The following is a 20,722-nucleotide window of genomic DNA, read 5'->3' as shown; positions in this document are numbered from 1 at the left end:
TACATATACTGTACGCCATCAGAGGTCCACTCCAATAATTGCCTGAGGGAATTATCCACAATTCGTTCACTGTTGTAGTTTGGATGTAACTGAACCTTTAAATTAAATTAGAAAGTAATAAGCTAAGTTAACTGCTTGGAAAATAAAGTAATGCTGCCAAATGTTAAATGCAATTGCCACTTTAAAAAAAAAAACAATCACACACACAAGCAGGAGAGTTTGATACAAAATGCACCTGTATTTTTCTTCGTTACATTTTGCAATGCATGCCATCAACATTTATTCATTTTGACATAACGTCCACAAGGACAAGTGCAAACCTGTCAGAAAACAACAGGAATAAGTAAAAGTTTAAGTATAAAATAAGACATGATATAATGATGTTAACATTCATACACTCGTAAAAAAAAAAAACATCAAATATTTTACAGATTAATCTTAATACTATCACAATATACATTTCAGTACTTGTTAGAGAAATTCTTTCCAATTTCTCTGCTCCCGAGCATTTGAAGGCAAACATCACATATTTATACAAATCTTCAGTTGACCGTGTTCATCAATTACAATTCTCACAACAAAACGGATGCGTTGCTTTCAGACCCCTGCCGTTCCCTCCTTCCAAGACTGATGTTTTCAGAATATTTGAAGAGCCTGAAATTTAGCGGCAACCTCGCAGTTAAAAAAAACAAAAACTTGTGCAACTTGTGCAATAGCCAACAAAACAAAACACACAAGTGAGGTTGAAAAAGGTGGCACTTTGTGAATAAAGGCAATGTGACAAAAACAGTGAGTGGCGGGAGAATGGTTAATATGTACAGTACATTGTGTGACAGCTCGACTGCGCTTGAATCACCTTTGGTTTCTTACTAGAACATGGAAGTCCAATAACTAAATAAAAAAGTGCTTAAGATTGTCCTTAAAAAAGAAAAGAATGCTACCATTTCCAAACATTGATGTGGTTTTGTGTATTTAAGGGCGTGAAGTGGTATAACAAACATAAATAAGTCATACAAAACAGTTTGTTTCGTTAAGCACAACCATCTGTCAAAACCCTTCAACACAGAAGGGTCGGTTGAAGCATAACGTGTCTTGATGAGAGCACGCAGTGAGTGAAGTCATTTCCCCAAGGCTGCCTCGTCTCTGAAACCCAGTTCAAAAGGCTAATTGGGTAAAAAGAGAAACCAGTGTGCGTGCAGGGGTGAACTAGCAACAGTGTTAAGCTGAGCCCCGTCACTTTTAAAAGGCAGCGGTGCAGTCCTGCGATGGAAAAAATCCTTTCTCCTCCATCTTCGGCTCACATTCCTTCCGTACAATCATAAATCAGCACGGAGAAGTGTGTCATTATTCACACACATGCAGAGGTATCAAACTACACACAGCCCTGCTCACAGACATCACAGCAGTAGAAGCAGCCAGGCATACAGCATCCATATAGCGCGGCCCTGAGTCACGTCAAGACCGAGAAGCTGCAGGCTCACTGGCTCTCAGCGTTCAGTCTTCTCTCTCTCCACCTGCGAAACGTCGCTCAGCAGATCAGCTCCTGCTTTATCTCAGGACGCGTGGGAAACGGCGGCTCGCTGAAGGAGAAGGCGTCGCGGCCCGTCTTCAGCCCAGCCTTCCCCGGGCACACGAGGTACGCCTCGATCAAGTCCAGGTCGGGGGAGGGCGCCGGGCTCTCGGGCTCCGACTCCGACTGGCTCGTCTCCGGGTCGTCCAACGAGGAGGCTGTCATGGCGTGGAGGTGCGGGTGGGAGTTGGGATGAGGGAGCGAGTTCAGCCAGAGGTGGTTAAGGCATTCTTCTGCCGTGGCTCTCTTCCTGTACACACAAACACAATAACACTGCGGATGAGTGGAAATTCCCGAAGAGTTTACATAACCGACGGATTGCCTGGATCTTTCGATTCACTCAATCTGTCCTCTCGCCGACGTCGTCCATATTCCTTTTTCAACATTTGGTTTAGAAAACCACAAAGAAAAGCACTTTTTGCTCTCAAGATTTTTTCCCCTCCATCTCCCGTCGATTACTCAAACGCTGAGGAATCTTTCCACTCTTTCCAGCGCTACCAGTAATCCACTGCAATTGAACGATACTGACTGGAGATTATGGCTCTGGATGGGAGACAGAGGCTGCTGCTACTTCTCATCAACAAGTTGCGGTGACAAAGTGTGGGCTCAGTGTTAGAGCTCTCAATCTGAATTAAATTCATCAGAAATATGGGTACATAGCTTCCCTTGAAATTCACCTTAGTTTAACTATCCTTTCGTGCCACACAAACCTGATGCGTCACTGTTTGGTTAAATGTCAAAACACAAAGATAATGGCCTAAAAAGTCTTTTTTTTTTTAATTTACACCACAGTTTGCAAAAAAGGAAATTACTTCTCGCCTAAGTGACGCAAATCGTGTTACCACATACACTCATTTAGACGGATGTACTTCCGTGCCGTGTGAAGCTGACTCACATCCTCGGTGCGTAAATCAACTCAAAGTGATGCTGATGGAAACTTTACTTTTAATCAGATCATATCTTCATCTTTACGGTAAATTGTCTCACCTGGGGTTTTTAACCAGCAAGGACTTGATGAAGTCGACAGCCGGGGGGGAGATCCCCTCGAACGTGTCCTGCGAGTAGTCGACGTTGACTTGGGAGATGTTGAGGAACGTCTCCTGCTTCTCGTCACCCAGGAAGGGAGACTCGCCCGTCAGCATGACGTAGATCAGGACCCCGATACTCCTGGCAGAGAGGGAGGAGAAAGGGACGGAGGTTAGGAGGCATCTTTGATAGTTAAAGAATCTGTTTTGAGATCAGTGCTTGAAGTGGAAACAAATAAGAGCCAGTACTCTCTTATTCACATGTTGGTGTGTGTATCGACCGGTATCGGCAGTCTCTTGTGACTTATTCCTATTTATTAATTATTTCTTTAAGCATGTTATACTGTGTCAGTCATAACCAGCTTTTTTATTGCTATTATTATACTTGTGCAAATATGCTGGCGATGCGCCGTTATGAATCTCACAGAGAACCTGCAGGTACGCAAGAAAAAGTTGCGGTACGCCAAGGAGTAAAATGTAGAAGTGCCGGTCCTGCGTACTAGTGAGTACTGCAGATTTCTTCCACTGTGCTGCGGTTAGTCATTTATTAACGGCAACTATGAAGATGATCTTGTGGTCAAAGGTCTAGACTTGTCTAGTGCACATTAGGGAGGTGATGTCACTCTATGATGTCTTATTATTCTCAGAAGTAAAACAGACTAAAGGAAATGGTCACATTAACTCCAGTAGCACACTCACCACATGTCTGTCGCCGTGCTAATGGGTTCATAGTTCAGGATCTCTGGTGCTGCAACAGAAACACACGGCCCCACAATTAGTCAAGGCACTGATGTTGAAAAGACGCAGGTGATTCTGGGACTGAAAGCAGGACTCACCAACATACTCCGGGGTGCCCAGGATCTCCCTGACTTCTGTGATTTTGTCCATGCGTCTGGACAAGCCAAAGTCCACGATGCGAATGTCCCCCAGAGGTTGGGCGCACGTCAGCAAGATGTTCTGGGGCTGGAGAGGAAGATGCACACACAGATTAGATAGGAGCTGTGTTACATAACGGTTACTCAAGAAACCTGAGCTCTGACTTCTGAGGTCATTAATTATATAGCAGATGAGGTAACCGGTTCCAAGAGGATTTGGGGTCTGGTTCGTCAGTCTAGCTGATCATCCTCTAAGCCAATCAGATGAGACTGAAAACATGTAGGATATCCAACCACTGGCATGGCGCCGTGGTTTGTGTGCGTACGACTGTACTCTATTCTGGGTCAGACTGCTTATTCACTTTTAAAGGAGTTGTGTAATGAGAAACCAGATACTTGGTTAATTTGCGAGACGCGATGTAGAACGAAAACCTCAATGACGACCTTATTACCTCAGGGGCTATTAAAGAAAACACGATAGCTCAGTCAGGCTCCTTTGCCGACTGATTCCTCGTGGGAACGGGGTCGTGACACACTGAACGAGTTGCATAACAGAAATCATATCTCCCTCAGCCTGCCACTCCAGGGAATACACTGTCCCATATTGCCATATATAATCTTTCAGCTCACTCACTTTCAGATCCAGGTGCACCACGTTGTTCCGATGCAGGAAGGCCACTCCGTTCAGGATCTGCTTGGCCAGCCGGATCACGTCTCTCTCCGTGAAGGCATCGTCGTTATCGGCGACACACTGATTGAAGATTTCACCACCGGCGGCGCTGGAAGGAAAGCACAGGAAGGAAAACTGAGAAAACAAAATCAAAATGAAAAGAAAAGAGCTGTGCAGCCACCCGGTGGAGTTTAGCTTGGCTTACTTTTGATTCTTCACTTGTCATAATAAAGTGCGCCTTAAACTGTACAAATACACCCTTCCTCTCAGTTTGAATCAAAACAAATGTTCACAAATTCTTCCCATTTAGTTCAGTTTTAGTAAAAAAAGTAATTTCCAATTTCTTTAAAATTACGCAACACCCTGTCTCCCAGCTTGTTAGTGTACTTTGGCTTGGAGGAACAAAGTCCAGCCACATGCACACATCGCATGAAGCAATATCATTTTTAGGTGACCTGCCTGTGCATGTACTGTCCCATTCTCAGGAATATTACTGGAGATAAGAACAGTCATATCAGCTTACAGCAGGTTCAGATAAGGCCTTATACAGCCTGATACACTGCAGGTTAACTTGCTGAATCCAAACAGAAGCAAACACTTGCAAACTAATCATTTTCTCCAAGTAGAAAGGACTTTTTAAGCTACAGGAGACGTCAGAGAGTTGTGTGAAGTTGGTAACAAGATACCGTCTGAGCCACCACCTGCATAGCTTTTCCATCGTTTGTTCAAAACAACTTTCGTGTAAGGGATTAGCCCTTTTTGGAATTTAGTAATTAGACAACTCAACGGTGACTTCTCACATTTTTTTGTGGAGTCAGACTCCTGCCTGGTCTTGCTGCGCTTAAGTTGTGCAACAACGTTAAGTAAAGTGGAGACATGGTGGATTTACGTTGGACGCTCCATCAGTCAGATCAATGCCTGAAGCCGACAGTTCACCCAAAAAAAACTAGAACCATGTGCGGGGGATTTAGATGGCACACATGCTTTTCATCTTCAGAGGAAAACTTTGTGACCACCAGGCCCTGGGCACGACGGTTACATAACCAGCACCGCCCAAATCCCCCCCGTTAGCTTCCTAACCCTGCACTCTCTACTATCCTCAGCTGTGAAAATAGCACCCGTGTTTTGGGGGGATTTTGAGGATATCCGTCATTGCTCCCAGCACCGAATACTTGACCCGCCACCTACCCCGCTTGTTGCAAACACGAGAGCAGTGGAGACAGACAATGAAACCGCACTCAAATCTGTTTACGTTGATCTGCACGTGTATATTAGAAGCAAGCAAGCCTGGTAGTGTTTTCATTTGGGAGAGGAAATGAAAGACGTGTGAGGGCCGTTTGACGGACGCTTTTGATTTTAAAACCTCGTGCCTCTCGGTGTGAATGGACGTGAATCCGTCAGCTTAACATGGACGTTGAACCATTACCGTACCTGTCTGAACAATTAAATGCTTGACATGACAAAGTGTTTCGGTGGCTTCATTAAGCTGTCAGCGGAGCGCCAGAGAGGATTTCAAATCTTGATAAAGACCATCATGTTTAAATTCAACAGACTGCACACATTCTGGCCAAGCACTTAGGAAGGATCTGATACTTCCCCTGAAGTCTAAATATTGTCTCCAGCGCTCTCCCTCCTTCCAGGAGAGTTAATGTACACACTGCTTCAGTGTGGAGGAGACATCCTCCCCTGCACCGAGCCGCAAGAAAAAAAACCCACTGCAGCCAACACGAGTGAGGGCACGGAGGAGCTAGACAACCATCTGAAGACACCAGCTGAGAACATGTTCTCTATTCTAAAGCGATAAACCAAGACGACGTCTTTTTAGTTCTCAAGGAGAGGCTATTTGGTCCAAGCCCTTCTTGGCGGACCATCAAGCTGGATGCTCATCGACGTCACCTTCACATAACCCGGTCAACCACTTTCCTCAAGTCTAACCCGTCTGTTGGCTGAACTTCCTGCACGGCGCTCCATACACTCCAGTATAGTCCAATTAATTCAAGCTTACTGTATGTTAAAGGGCAAGGCGATGCTTTGTACTCTGTATTACAGGTTTTCTGAGATGTAATGTTTAAATGTGCAAATGAGGCATTATCTAATGCTAACTTTTGGTGAATTTCGGAGAAATCTACAGACGCAAATAGACAAAAAACAAACACGTGAATGTGTATTCTGGATGTTTTCTTTCCATTAGCCTGAAAGAAGACAAGTTACGGAAGCAAGAACTCTCAAAATTGACCAGTGCATGAAAAAACGATGTGTTTGCCTGTAGTGTAAGTCATGCCACAGTAAGCCAATCATATAGTAAAACAAAAAGATGAATTCCTACAGTGCGTTGGATCTTTACAAGAAACCTTTAGGAGTGTGGAAACAGCTGCATGAGAGGGAATGCATGAATGAGATGACTTGATGCTGAAAATTAAATATCTACCTCAACTGTGCAATGAAAACTCAACATGGATTTTAAATACACTTCTGAACGTGAAGCCTTTTAACAGAACATCTGACATTTAAAGGGCTGTATTGGTTTGGCTCTATTTCCTAGAGTTGTTATACGTTAGCGTAGGCACATATGGGTTTATAACCTTTTTTTACAGTACACTTTCGTAGGTGCAGAAAAGCAGGAAATGAAAGACTCTGCTTCCTGGATCACGGTCACAGTGATGAGTTCTCCAGGAAGCTACTGTGCACAAAAAGTGATGCACCTTCATTTTTCATCAAAGTGGCCCATCTCTCAAACTAGTCATTACACTAGGTTTCTGACGCACGCCGCCTGGAGCTCTCGAAGATGATTAGAATTCAACTTCTCGCTGCCATTTCTCTGACATTACCAAGGATGTGGTTGTGGCTACGAGAAGTGTGTGCGGTGCGCGTGTGCTCAACAACACCAGCGTGGTGGTGTGTGCTACTTTTGGTAAAGCCCTGCTTGCTGCTTACATTTAAAGCCACAGGAAATGGAAAATAGTTTGCAATTCTTGAAACTCATTGCTGAGGTCAGACGGTTTTGAAGAAGACGCAGCTTTTTGGTGGCCAGGGGTCTCGCTGAGAGGAGATAATAACTGAAGAAAGCTGACATTTAAAACACTGAGCTCTTAAAGTGCTAAAATGAGCTACATCTACAGGACCATGACCATTCACGTACACTGGGCATGTGCGTGCCGGTGTAAACAGGAAGCAGCTGGACACGGGAATTGATGCAAAATGCTTGAATAATAGCTTTCCTCCTGCGCATGTAGGCAGTAGTAGCAAGTCAAATGCAGAATTTAACTGCACAACAGCTGCTAGTATAGACAACGAGATCAGCAACGCCACTAACTCCTTATCCATGCTGAAATGAACCCCCCGCGTTGGTGGAGGCTGATGTTTGATTTCTTTCGGAAAAGGTTCATTTGATGGGGTATGAAGGATCAGTGAAGGACACGTCATGACTGATAAGACCCAATCAAGAAGTGAACGTGGGTGTCTGCGTCAAAATGTGTCACACCAAGCTGACGGGCAGACTACAGCCAACGGTGCGGGACACACAAAAGAGAGAAATCACTGACGAATACAGACTACCGCCGCCTGCTGGTGTGGAGAGATATTTCCTCTCACGCAGGTGCAGAACGTACGCTCTAACTGGTCGTCGGCTGTCGTCTTTGCGGTGTGTTCGAGTGCAACTTGTCGGCCAAAACAAAGGCGACGTTAGGTGACGCGAGAGTCGGCCTTCATCGCCGCTAGTTCTCTGATGTCGGGTTGCTGTGTCCCCAGCTTTAGTGTGGATGTAGCCTCAGCTCCATTTGGGAGCCGAAGAGGAACTGCGGACCAGTGCCGACTGACCTCCTGCTATGTTTTCTCTGCAGGCATGCAGGGGTGAACTGTGGTGCTACTTCCCCTTTCACACTTCAGTCAGAGGTCAAACACAGCCCCCACCCCCCTACAGAGAGACCTTTGTTCTGAGGAGGCATTCCACGTCTGAGATGAGGATGACTGCTGAGGAGCGGGGAGGGGAGGGCTTCCTGCCTGAGCAGCGAGCAGGGTCAGGGGGACGTGTGGTTCAAGCGTTAATTGCCCCGTGTTATCTCCCTGTAATGAGGCGAGCGAGGTAATTAAGATGCTAAGTGTCCTTTCCAAAATCCTAATTAGAGGCCGTCATTAGCGCGGTCAGATGCTGGATATGCATCGTGTCATTTAACACCCAACCACAACAGAGCAGAGCCAGACAGCCGGGGTGACCTTACTGGGTCACTGAAGGAGCAGCTCGTCTCAGCTGTCGGCCGCTTCACCTGCGTGTTGAGTCTACTGAGCGATACGTTCTCACGGTGGAGCGTAACCGACTCATTTGTAGCTCTATATCTTTATTTTCACACAGTGGAGTTCTGCCACGTTTGTATTTAAAGTGACAGTTCCTGACAGCCAGCTCTTCTCATAACAAGAAACCGAGGTGTCGAGGCTACGACGAGACGAGCAACTAACCACAGAGAGAGAGAGAGAGAGAGAGACAGAGAGAGAGAGAGAGAGAATTTCCATTTAAGGCTTCGTTCATGTCACAATAGTGCAAGGGCTATGCATTTCACACGTGTGTGGGTTTCTTTTTTAGGTGAGACAGACTCGCAGCTGTACCCTCAGCAACTAGCACGTCACGCGAAGCCAGGAAGAGTGTTTTCACAGATGAGACAGATAGATAAGAGCTCTCAATTCACATGAAACACCAACGCAGTGACAATTCTCGTTAAGCACCATACAGGATGTTGCATGGCATATGTAAAATTTGATGCGAGGTTTTCTCAATTGAAAGATTATTGCTTAATAAGTAGAAATTAGGGCTGTCAAAGTTAACGCAATAATAATGCGTTATATTATATGCAGCATATTTGCCCACTCCCATGTTGATAAGACTATTAAATACTTGACAAATCTCCCTTTAAGGTACGTTTTGAACAGATAAAAAATGTGCGATTAATTTGCAATTAACTATAGATAATCATGCGATTAAATATTTTAATCGATTGACAGCCCTAGTGGAATTAATAATATGTTAGGGAGTCTCAAATCCCTCAGACACACTGCATGATAAAAACTCATGGAAAGTTTTTAGTGAGTGATGATTAAAGGATTTTCATTTCCCTAATGATTGAGGGCCTAATCATTTCATCCCCAGTTTTCCTGGCGTGGCTCAAACACCGACCAAGTGAGGAAAGTTTAAAAGGCCTTTTAGATTACCGCCATCACTTTCCTCTCAGATCCGTGGCGGTGCAAGGGTGTGTGTGCAGTTTGAACAAACTCTGGAGTGACAGACGAGGCTGCTCAAATGTGATGTGTTGTTTCTGTAAATATTGTCTTACCACTCCAGAACGAGGATGATTTCAGAGTTGGTTTCGTAGACCTCATGCAGCGCCACCACATAGGGGTTGGCCTTGGCGGACTCCAGCACGGCGATCTCGTTTAAGATGTCCATGCGGCAGTCCTCGCCCTTCCGTCGCTTTCGCAGGAACTTGGCAGCGCACTGCTTCCCCGTTGCCTTCTCGATGCACTTCTTCACCACCGCAAACTTTCCCCTGGGAAACAAAAAGAGGGGAGAGAGAGAGAGAGAGAGAGAGAGAGAGAGAGTGAATAATCACAACCACATTACTGGCTTTTCAAATATATTTGGTTTAGGAGATTCTGCTCTATATCCAAGTAGCCAACGGGACCACTGGATTAAATTTAGGTCAGTGAAACTGCAGCGAGTGAAGGGCTAAAATTACTGGACAAACTCATGACAGTTAAACTGCTCTGAGGTGAAACCTAGATTACAGTGCGAAGCTTGTGGAAAAGCCCGCCAACCGGCCACGAGTGCAACACTGTAGGCGAGGCTAAAGTCCGGAGATAAGAAGGTGAAGTGGCATCATTTGAAAATACAGCCGTTTCTATTGAGCACTGATATGCTCGGCTGAAGAGGCGCCATTAGTCCCCCCCCCGTTCTCCTCCTCTTCCTCCAGCCTTCGGGAGGGTCTGACAGGAGGCAGATAAGGCTGACAGTTTTGGCAAGAGCTGCTGAATAGTGGGCAGGGACATATTAAGGCTAAGGTCAAGCAAAGAGACGCAACAGCTTGGTTGTTGTCACTGGTAGAACATGAGATGAAATAAAAGTCCACTTTTACAACCTCATCACATTTTGCTGCATATACATGATGATGGATTCAAAGGAGGCGTTAAGGGTCAGCCGTGGGTGTGGAGGCAGGATGTCCGATATGTGCAGAATTGCCTCTCTGTGTCAAGCCGACCACAATCGCCAGCCGTCCCCTCCCAGGCTGATAATGAGGCCTTGTCCACTTCCCTTTCTTCACAGCTGACAGCAGCGGGGACAAATGGGATTGTGTTGACACCTCCGCCCAGACCCTCGGCCAGAGCCTGCCTCTCCTTTTGACAATCCTACAAAAGCTGACCAGTCGGCTGATACGGCAGCCCCGAGACCCGGACCACCCACCAGACTGGGTAGGCCAGGCAGGGGGTCACTGCTGTTACAGGCCGGTTGGAGCCTAAGCAGCACGCCAAAATGGACGATGTAACCTCTAACTAACATCTCAGTGTTTTAATGAGCCACACAATACAGATGCTTTCGGGAAAAGAGGAAAAGATGACTGCGAACTGGGCAGAATCTAAATGAAGCGGCCGGGTCAGCATGGTGCCAGTCATTTTCCCACACAGCGTTACTCCGAGCCCACTGTGCCTCCGCCGCGGACCAAAAACAGCAACTGTTCTGGTTCTGTTTTGGCTACCGCCCCGGCTGCTCTGAGGCCTGCTACTTCTCTTCTTCCCCCCCCCCCCCCCTTTAGTCTCGCAGAATGGTGACGACTCATTGTTCAGAGTGAAAAGGCAAAACTCGTCAGAGCCTTTTCATCCTTAATTAGCCAAGTTCAGAGCGGCTCGCTGTGGGCTGGGAACTACATATGGAGTGAAAGGGAATGATCGCCGGCCACGGAAAGGAGCAACAGGAGGCCTTTACAAAAGGCTGACAACAGGTCAGAGGTTACTGAACGCGGCCGTCTTCCAGCCGGCTACGTTCACACTCTGCCGTGTCACTAGGCAGATGCACCGGATCTCCTGGGCTTTAATGTAATATTCTACATATTAAGTTCCTTTTTTTGCACTGCCAGCTGTGTTACAGTAGATAAACTCTGAGTACTTCTTTCTCAAAACATCCCGTCTGGATCCACAGCAGATCAAACAGCTCATTTTTGCAGGGTTATCCTCTGAAACCCGTCTGTCATCAATCTGTGACACATAACACTAACTCCTCTCCAGCGCTGGAGATGGTGATAATTTGATAGAGAAGTTGGTTTCCTGTGGAGTCTGCGTTTTGTCTCCCTCAGCGTGGCGCACTGACTCATGTCTGAAGCGCGTTGAGAAATGACAGCCCTCACAGCTCTCATTTGACTGCTCCGCAGACAGACTGACACACAACGTGAGTTCCTCTTTCTGCTTTCCGAGTTGGCCACAACATATGTTGTGCACAGTTCTGCAGGGGACCACAAAGTCATGATGCAAAGCTTGATGATGAAATGGTTTTGAAAATCTCCCTAAAAGAATTCAACTCAACCCTCCTAATGTACGGACTGATCTGCTGGCATACATTCCTGCACTTAATGCGATTATGAGGCCTGATCTCAGGATGTTGTTGGGTCGGACTCGTGGGAAGAGGAGGAAGGGTTGAGGTATGAGGGTGAGAGGAGGGAGAAGGGGGTCCTGGCTGCTGTCCCAGGATGTCCCAGGGTGTCTGACAAGGAAAACTGGCTGCTACCAACTGACTCTTTATTAAGCCGGTCCCACAAGCAAACTTAAAGAGTGAAAACTGGAGCTATAGAGACAGATGTAGAATTGGCACAAACGGCAATCAAACAGCTGTCGAGTTAACTGCAACCCAAGAATTCAAAATGCTTTTTTTTAAAGTCCTTATTGTCTGGCACACTGGGGAAGCCCCGCATACATATGGCAGGAATGTGCACTGATCCACACATCAGTGAGAGTGACACAACATGTATTTGGGCTGAAGAAAGACAGAAAGTGGCTGATGGTAGATGGCATGCTGGGGAAACAGGTCTGAGAGCAGTTCTGATATACATTAAAAATAAATAGAAATGTCTCATAAGGGTCACTTTGTGTTTTCATACACTGTTCCTTGGTATATGTCTTGTCACTTTACCTCTGTGATCTCTACTGTGACACATCATGACTCCAAACTAATGCTGCTCATGGCATTTAACGGACAAATAAACAAACAATAAATCTGTGCACTATTAATACGCTGAATGTAAATGCATTTGTCTGTGCAATATCGTTGATGCAATATACACCTCAATTGCAACTACCTTTGTTTACATTTATTTATTTAGTACATCTACCCTACCTGTTTTAAAAGTGCAATTACCTCTGTTTACATTACATCTATTTTTATATTTTATACTTCTAGTGTAACACTTCTGTTTATATTTATTTATTACATCTACTTTACCTGTTTAATTTGCTTTATAACTGTGTGTGTGTTTTACCTGTTATATGTTTTATCTGCCTCGTTTAGTCTTGTCAAGTTTTAAAGCACTTATCAGAAGTGGCAACTGTGAATCTCGTTGTATTTAATACAAAACTATTGTATTTATTAGAAACTTTCTATTCTATTTAAGGAAGTTTACCACCACATACCGGATCTAGACCACAGGAGTAAGCATCGACAGAAACAGTAACACAGGATCTTGCAAATCCCAGAGTCAAATATGCTTTCAATCTTTAGATGTCAGACATATATAGACTATAAGAACAGTGAGTGCTAACTTTAAAATTTAAATCTCCTCCTCAACTCACAGTGCTTTATAAGCTCCAGCAGCTTCACACAACTCATTACTTTTAATCTAAATCATCAAAAAGTCCTAAAGCTTTTCACAAACTTCCACACAAAGACGCGTTACCATTACGCGTGCCAATTACGCGTCTCCATCGTGCGTCTTTCCATCCAATTAACGCGCTTGGCACGTGCGGAGAGCAACTCTTAATGAGATTAGCAGATTTGCATAAACTCATCAAGATATTGTTGCACATTTTGCCAGCAGTGCACGAGCAAAAGTCAGCACACGAGGATTAGATTATTTGCATCAATGAAACAACAAACAAGCAGCTCACCTGCCCAGCTCTCTGCCCACCAGCTCGTAATTGGCTGTTAAAGGGTCGCTTCTTATCCTCGTGTGGATTTTAGTCACCATTCCGTTTTTGATCATCTTTGCAGGACCTGGCATTGAAGTTTGAAGCTTGAGTTTGAAAAACAATCTTCTTCCACCAAAAAAAAAAAGCACAACAAAAAAGATGATTTTGTCTCAAGTTAAAACTGTCATGATAACAAGAGCAGCCAGAGTCAAAGCACAGATAGGCAGATAATAATCCAGTAGACGCACGTTCCCAAAACAAGAAGGATGATGATGCCCTGTGGCTCACAGTCGGTGTGGTGAATTAGTTTGAGTGCTACTACACATTCCTGACAATAAACTCCTCCTGCGATGACGCTGCGCACTGGGAGCCAATGAATGAGCTGCAGAGGAGGCGCAAGTCAGCTGGTCTGTGGTGCGTTCAGGTGACAGGCAGGAGCTTATCTCAGGTACACAAACATAAACTTTGATCAGTTTCAGTTGATTAGCTCTCATGATGACTTTAGACTGATTTAATCATGGGAATGATTAAACATGACATACAAAACAATATAAAGGAAGTCAAACTACTTGATTGATTGATTCATTCATTGATAGATTGATTGATTGAATTTATCTGATGATTAGAAAAACACTGTATTGCAGTCATTACATAAGTTAAAAATCAGCAAGGAGAGAGGGATCTTCACTACACCTTTCCTAAGACCCTCTTTATTTCCCCATTTTATTTTATTTTTTATTTTTTATTTTATTTATTCATTTTTTTGTACTTATTTAATTTTTTTTTAATTTAATTTGTATTTCTTGCTAAATCAATTATCTGATTTCATATACTTTTTCTCTCTTATCTAATTCAAGTTTCTAGTTACTTACTTTTCTTAATTAGTTTAATTTAAGTGGGGGAGGGGGGGGGGGGGGATGGTTCCTTTTTCTGTTTTTTTATTTCATGTTAAAGACAATGTGTTATGTTCTACGTTTGTTAAGATGACTTTTGCTTGTTGGTCTATAAAAAAAACAATAAAAAAGATTTGAAAGAAAAATCACTGAGGATAAAAAACACCTTATTTCCATTGTGCTCCTTTAATGTAACACTTAACACACCACAAGATAAACATCACACAACAAGACAAGAAAAGACAACAAGTGCAGACATTACAAGCAACATATAAATAGCAATAGCAGTATAGCAATACTCAACATGCAAGTTAAATCCCCTTCTTATAATTTACAGCAGTCTAATAGTTATGATGTACAATATCATTTTGGATGTGTGAGGTAAACTTTAACTAAATAAAGTTGGCAAAGAGTTCAAATGTTTGTTTGCTATAGGTCTAATTAATAAATGGTGACTTCATCTCAACATTGACTGCACTTTATTAAAGGGTAACTTTGGTATTTTTCAACCTGGACCCTATTTTCCCATGTTTTTGTGTCTAAGTGACTAACAACAATTTCTGAAACTGGTCCAGTATTGAGGGCGAGCGCTGTAGATGGCAGCTGCTCACGTGCTGTAATATGGTGCTATTGGAGCAAGCTGGCACCGTCATTTGCGTCCACTAAAAGTGCTTGTTTTTGCCATGACAGGCTCTGATTGTTGCTATAAGTGTCTGACATTAAAGAGTCTCGCTCAAGTCTCGTTCTGAAATCTGGTGAGGTGACGTGTAGGAGGAAAACAACGGTGGAATAGTGGAATACATCCATGGTGGAAAGGCGAGTGCCAGCCGGGCAGAGTTTGTTGTGTTGGAGTACAGAAAGTGTAGCTTAGTGTTATCTAAAAGATTTTCAATGCCATAGCTGAATATTTAGATGATTTGACAATGTGGTTGAGGTTTCTGAATTTGATTGATTTGAGCCAGAGTGTATATGGATATTCAGATTTCACAACGAGACTTCTTCTTGAGGGGGACAAACAGACCGGATCACGCAAAGGATAAGAGAAATGTTTTAGTTCTCTGTGGGGTTCTTTCCATAATGTTGTTAGACACAATCCGAGTCTGTCAGTGGCAAAAACAAGCACTTTAAGTGAACGTCACGTTACATTGACATTGCGCAATTGCCCTCGCAGCTCAATTTCAAACATTGTTGTCAGTCAGACACAAAAACATGGGGAAATAGTGTCCTCTTTAACCCTTTTCTTACTTCTACTCCCATGCACCAACCAACCCCAAAATGAACTCTTATGAGAAACAAAGGCAAAACATAAACCAGTATGTTCCTACTCAAACAAAAACACGTAACGCTCCCAAACATTTCAGGCATGTTTGTCATTGCTGGTATGTGTTTTTGTGCTGCTTGTACCTGGGCTTGGCTGAACTGCAGGTGAGGCTTTTTCTCACACTCCTGCTCGGTCATGAGTGTGAAGGTGCCCTCAGGGTACGAGAGCTTTCTGCGCAGCTTTTAATTTTCTTATCTGCAGGAGAGAGCTGTTTGTCGGCCCATTGAACCTGTGTGTCGTTGAAGAAGAATTCAAAACATCCCGTTACACAAACTCATCAGTATGTGTGACATTTGGAAGGCTTGGCAGGGAAAGTCCGGTGGTGATCATGTAGAGGTGATTAAGTTAGGAATAGAAACCACACCACCATAAGTCACTCTGTTTAGATAGAGGACAAGCCAATGGGGAAAAGTGATTGGTATGTTTGGCCTGCAGAGTTTGGCGATGACCTGGACTCCATAGGAAATGTGTCACCTAAGCTCCAGAGGCTCACTGATGCTAAAACTGTGAAACTGTGAAGCTGTTAGAAAGTCCGAGGCCTGGGCTGACCCTGAGCAAACAGAGCAGCACACACACACACACACACACACACACACACAGAGCTGAGAGTCAATCCCAGACGATAAAGGAGCTGCTGGTGGAAGCTGTGGTTTTCTGCCTCAGTTTACGCCTCGTGTAAAGGAGACCATATGAGACCGCGTGAGACGTTTGCCTCCCTCAGAAGCATTGTTGCACCCTGCAGCAGTCGGCCAAGAAGCCAAACTCATGCTGGATGTCAGCCATTGCCATCTAGGGTGACAACTAACAATTATATTCAATAAGATGCCTTCAAATTTCCTGTTTTGTCTGACTTAAACCCTCCTAAAATCCTTTTTTAATTTGCAAACTATTTGTGCACAAAGACTAAATTTAGTACAGTAAGAAAAGATGCCACAACATTTGTTCTGATTGGTCAAAAGTCTTGAAATTTGACATACTTTGGGCAAATACCTAACAGTACAACTCTGACATTTTTAGATCATATGAAGAATCACACTTTTATTAAAGGAACAGTGTGTAGGAGAAGAGCAGTCTTACCTACAACTCTCTAACAGTAAGACGTGATAGGCATTGTTTTTTATTTATTTATTTATAAAGCCCTTAATGGCAACTTGCCGTCATACATCATGTCCATATTAAATCGGTCCTATAGTCATTATTCGACTCGTTCAAGTGATTGGCAAAAGTCCCACGTGCAAACACAAAATTTTGGTGTTTGTCCTGCAAAAATTTGGAACAGTTTACAAAACACGTTAAAATTAAACACAATTGTACCTATAGGTGATTTTGGTAAATATTGGGGTAATTTGGCAGTAATTCCAAAGAAATTTCAAATAGGTTACTTGATAATTATCACCTATTTACCATTAAGTTTGCAGACCTGTAAAATGAAGTGTAACCGTGACATTAAATCCATGAAAACAAACTATTCTGCTCTTGAATGTAACTGTTTTTAACAGTGTTGTCTGGCTGATTGCTTCTTGTAATTCATTAATTATGTTCTTGTGTGTATTTATTCTATTTTATTGTACTCTCGACATCTCGACAAGCTTTATAGATGGTTAACTTATTGTTTCAGCCCATCGTGTTCCTGAAGAAGGGAGATACCAGCCTGTATACTTCATGTTCCTAAATGAGGACATGAGTGCTGCCTCGAGGGAAGGGATGGGATGACAGGATGACAGGTCCCTCTGTACTGCTTTTATGGCTGAGCACATTGCCTGTCACATGCTCTACATAGCTGTTATCTAGCGCACAGAGCAGGATTTGTCCAATCTCACCATACCAAAGCTAATTTTGTTGCCGCAAACAGCAACTGATGTAAAAGAGACCTATTGAGAGCGGACATTCCTCCGGCCCTACCGAGTCATTAGTGTCCAGCGACAAGGTTACATAACCTGCGTACGCCTCCTCAAATTGTTACCTTAAGTCTGAGTGAGCCCACTCCGAAGCCTTGACCCTCTTTCTCTGCCAGCCTTCCCATTAAAGCCGGGGTCAGAGTTCAGGGGAGCCACATACGCGAGGGAGCTCTACCCGGCCCCAGAGACCTAATGAAAACACATACCAGTGAATTAGCCCGCCAGCCTGCCGTTCAGCTAACATAAATATGAGAAGTTCAGCCGTGACCTGGGGAACGCAAACACTTTCCGAGCCACTGGAACAAATAGGCCTTGTCATGACTGGGTCAGCTCTCTCTGGGTCACGTCCAAAACAGTATCCAAGATATGGATCTGGTTGATGTAAGAGTCGATGGCTCTAGGGTACAAGGTGATAAAGTGGAGTGCAGAGACGTTCATGAGCTCTTTGTAAAGGAGCTGCTGAAGAGCCAGGGGAAGTAAAAGGTTGCGGGTGGAGGGACAAAAGCAAGCCGGCGTGTACACTATTAAGCTCTCTTATGACTCCCTTAGGTATACATGTTGGAGAGACAGACAGTCTTTTGTCCACATTTTCAAAGATGTCCTTTCTCTCCTCTTGTTTTTGTCGCCTTTGGGTGTGTAAAAAGAGGGAGTGGGGAGGAGAGGGGGGTCTCATTATGTAAGTGCTTTTTTTTCTCCATGGCTTTGTGACACCGTTCTGTTAAATGTGCTGCTGTTCCTTTATGAGGCTTGCTTGGAGGCCCGTGTGCAGTTATGTTAAGATGTGCTACTCTGATAACATCCCAGACTTTTCCTTTCTGTTTGAAGGAACACAATGACCCGTTTCCACCCCTCGCTTATAGCGTGGAGGAGGTTTGATTGAGGAAGTATAACATCATCCGTCACCATGGATGTATAAAGAGAACTGGGTACAGCGTTGGAGGCGGGCTCCAGTTCATTCCCACGAGAGTTGCTCAGTGGCGCATGAAGCCAAAATGGCTCGATTGGCGAGTGATAAATTACTCGTATACTCCGGCGAACTTCCACATCCATTGGGCCCATAGAGCAGGCGCAGTAACGTTTCCTTTAACTCCGCCTCTCAGCCCTCGCTCCAGCCTCGGTCTGAGTCTCATTCACATGAACGGAGGAAGGGAAATAACTCTGGATTCGTCTATTAGTGCGTTTTACCACTTTTAGGACCTAATGAGTTAAAAGGGCTATTCAAGCGTTCGCACTGGGAAGTTGATTTACCTCAAAAAAAATTATCCACTGAGTTACAGACGTCTGTTTCCCAATGTAAGTCTCTGGGAAAAAGTATATGGCATCACGTGACGGACACGGAAGTTGTAGTACCGCCGTTTGGCCACTAAGGAAATTTGCTTCAAAGCCCGGCGCTCTTCCTGGGGGCTTGTGCGGCACCAGCAAACATGTGACTGAGGTCCTGTTCAGACCTGGCATTAACATGCGTCCTGAGTGATTCAATCACAAGTGGACAGCTCTAAGTACGTCTGTTCACACCTCCATTAGAATGCGCCTCCACATGTGACCACTTGTGATCGGATCTCACTTCCCCACTCTGTATGCAATAAACACAGAGTAAATACACGGCTAATACAGCAGATGTTGTGACGTAATATTACATAGATGTCAGTCCTAATATTCTACATATTCGTGATTTCAGGTTTTATTAACATCAAAATAAAAGATTATTGTGCGGGCGGGACCCCCTGGACCTCCATACCGCCGACACCACTGCCTTTTTAAGGCAACAGTGGGGGGCAGAGCTTCAGAGAGCCGGGGAGGAGAGAGAGCGAGCTGGCGGTCAGGTGTCAGCTCCGTGCAAAGCACCAGAACAAAAACACGACACATCTTTTACAGTATGATAATAATGCACTTTGTGTGTGGTCATATGTGGCCCAGACCGCCTCTGAATGTGGTCTGACAAATCCAATCTCAATGCATCCTCAATGCGTCTTGAGTGCGTTTGCATCTGTACTTAGAGCTGTCCGCTTGTGATCGGATCACCCAGGACGAATGTTAATACCAGGTCTGAACAGGGCCTGATTGCGTCCTTGTTAGACGATGTAGCTCTCACTGATAAAATGGTTTTGAGTCTCTTTCGTTGCCTTCTTTCACCGGTTTCCCTTGTTTAGCTCGATCTCTGAATGAGAATACCTGATGGCTGCCGACAGTAGTTTACAGCAAACAAATCAACATTTCGTGAGAATGAAAAAGCCGTCAAACTTTCTTAGGAAATTTGCCTCTACATCTGCAACATTGCAAAATGCTGAATCCTTACAGAGCACGATTGCAAGCTGTCCTAAACTCTCTGTTTATGGTTCTTAGTTGTAAACCATTGTTTATGCAGAAAGAGGATTCCATATAATGAATGGGTTCAGACTCGGGAGGGCTACTTGGTAATCTCACCTCAGTCGATAAGTGTTCCCTGCCTTCTTTACGTTGTGCAATTTGTAATTAACAAGCATCTGATGCTCCACATCTCTGCACTAGCGGACCCTAATTTGCTCTTGCGTAGATAGCGTGCATGTTACCACTTACAGGGTTAGGGAAGGCTGATCAGTAGGCCGATGTAACACATGATGTCATGCTTTCATTAACTCTATAAATCATTCGTGCAGTGGTGTAATGGTGGTGACCCTACAGGTCACACACTGGTGTGATCTCTAATCTGTTTGCGGTGACCTCAGTGTAAAGATGTCTGAATGGAGCGGCAGAGGTCTGGCACCTCATAAAACTAAACAGCTCCGGTTGATTTAAATGCTTAACACGCCACCACCCACGTCTTAACCCTTTCTCTCGTCCCTGCTGGTATTTCTGCCACATCAACTGCTGTGGTTAACAAAAGGGACAAACATGTCCTCTGTGGCCTGACTGGGGAGGATCAGTGGGTTCCCAACACACTGGTGCTGGAAGTCATTCACCTCAGGACTGCAGGATGACGTGCAGGGCTGACGCTCATATTAAAAGATAAGTTCCTAAGCCTTTTGGCAACAGAGAAAAACACTGAAGGAGGGATAAAAATAAGACATCAGAATAGGCTGGAGATCTCATCGCCTTGTTTGTAATCTAAAGACAACACTTGGCAAAGGAGGGGAAGCGGTGTGTGGCCTCGCTTAGGATCCTCAAATTGGATTTCAGTCAGTAATCGCATTATTTTATGATGTGGAGTTAGCTTTAGAGTCAGAGCTTGTGATGGAACAGCCACCCATGATGTTTAGTCAATGGTTACTTATAATGTTTGGGAAGAAACATAACGTTCCTGTATGTGCAGCTGAATCGTCTCCATTTATCGGTTTAGT

The 20,722-nt window shown here is 44.3% G+C and overlaps 1 protein-coding gene across 1 annotated transcript; it reads right to left on the bottom strand.

The window, feature by feature from the left end:
- Nucleotides 1–215: 215 nt before the first annotated feature.
- stk17al (serine/threonine kinase 17a like) lies at nt 216–13,604 on the bottom strand. The gene is made up of 7 exons (XM_037792285.1): nt 13,273–13,604; nt 9,462–9,674; nt 4,105–4,249; nt 3,432–3,558; nt 3,295–3,343; nt 2,558–2,737; nt 216–1,820 (listed from the first exon to the last, which is right to left on the bottom strand). Exons 1-7 carry the CDS (start codon nt 13,383–13,385, stop codon nt 1,529–1,531), a joined length of 1,119 nt encoding a protein of 372 aa, XP_037648213.1. The 5' UTR covers nt 13,386–13,604; the 3' UTR covers nt 216–1,528.
- Nucleotides 13,605–20,722: the final 7,118 nt, after the last annotated feature.

This window comes from Sebastes umbrosus, chromosome 14, assembly GCF_015220745.1.
Source record: "Sebastes umbrosus isolate fSebUmb1 chromosome 14, fSebUmb1.pri, whole genome shotgun sequence".
Classification (NCBI taxonomy): Eukaryota; Metazoa; Chordata; class Actinopteri; order Perciformes; family Sebastidae; genus Sebastes; species Sebastes umbrosus.
This window is presented reverse-complemented; position numbering and strand designations above follow the sequence as displayed.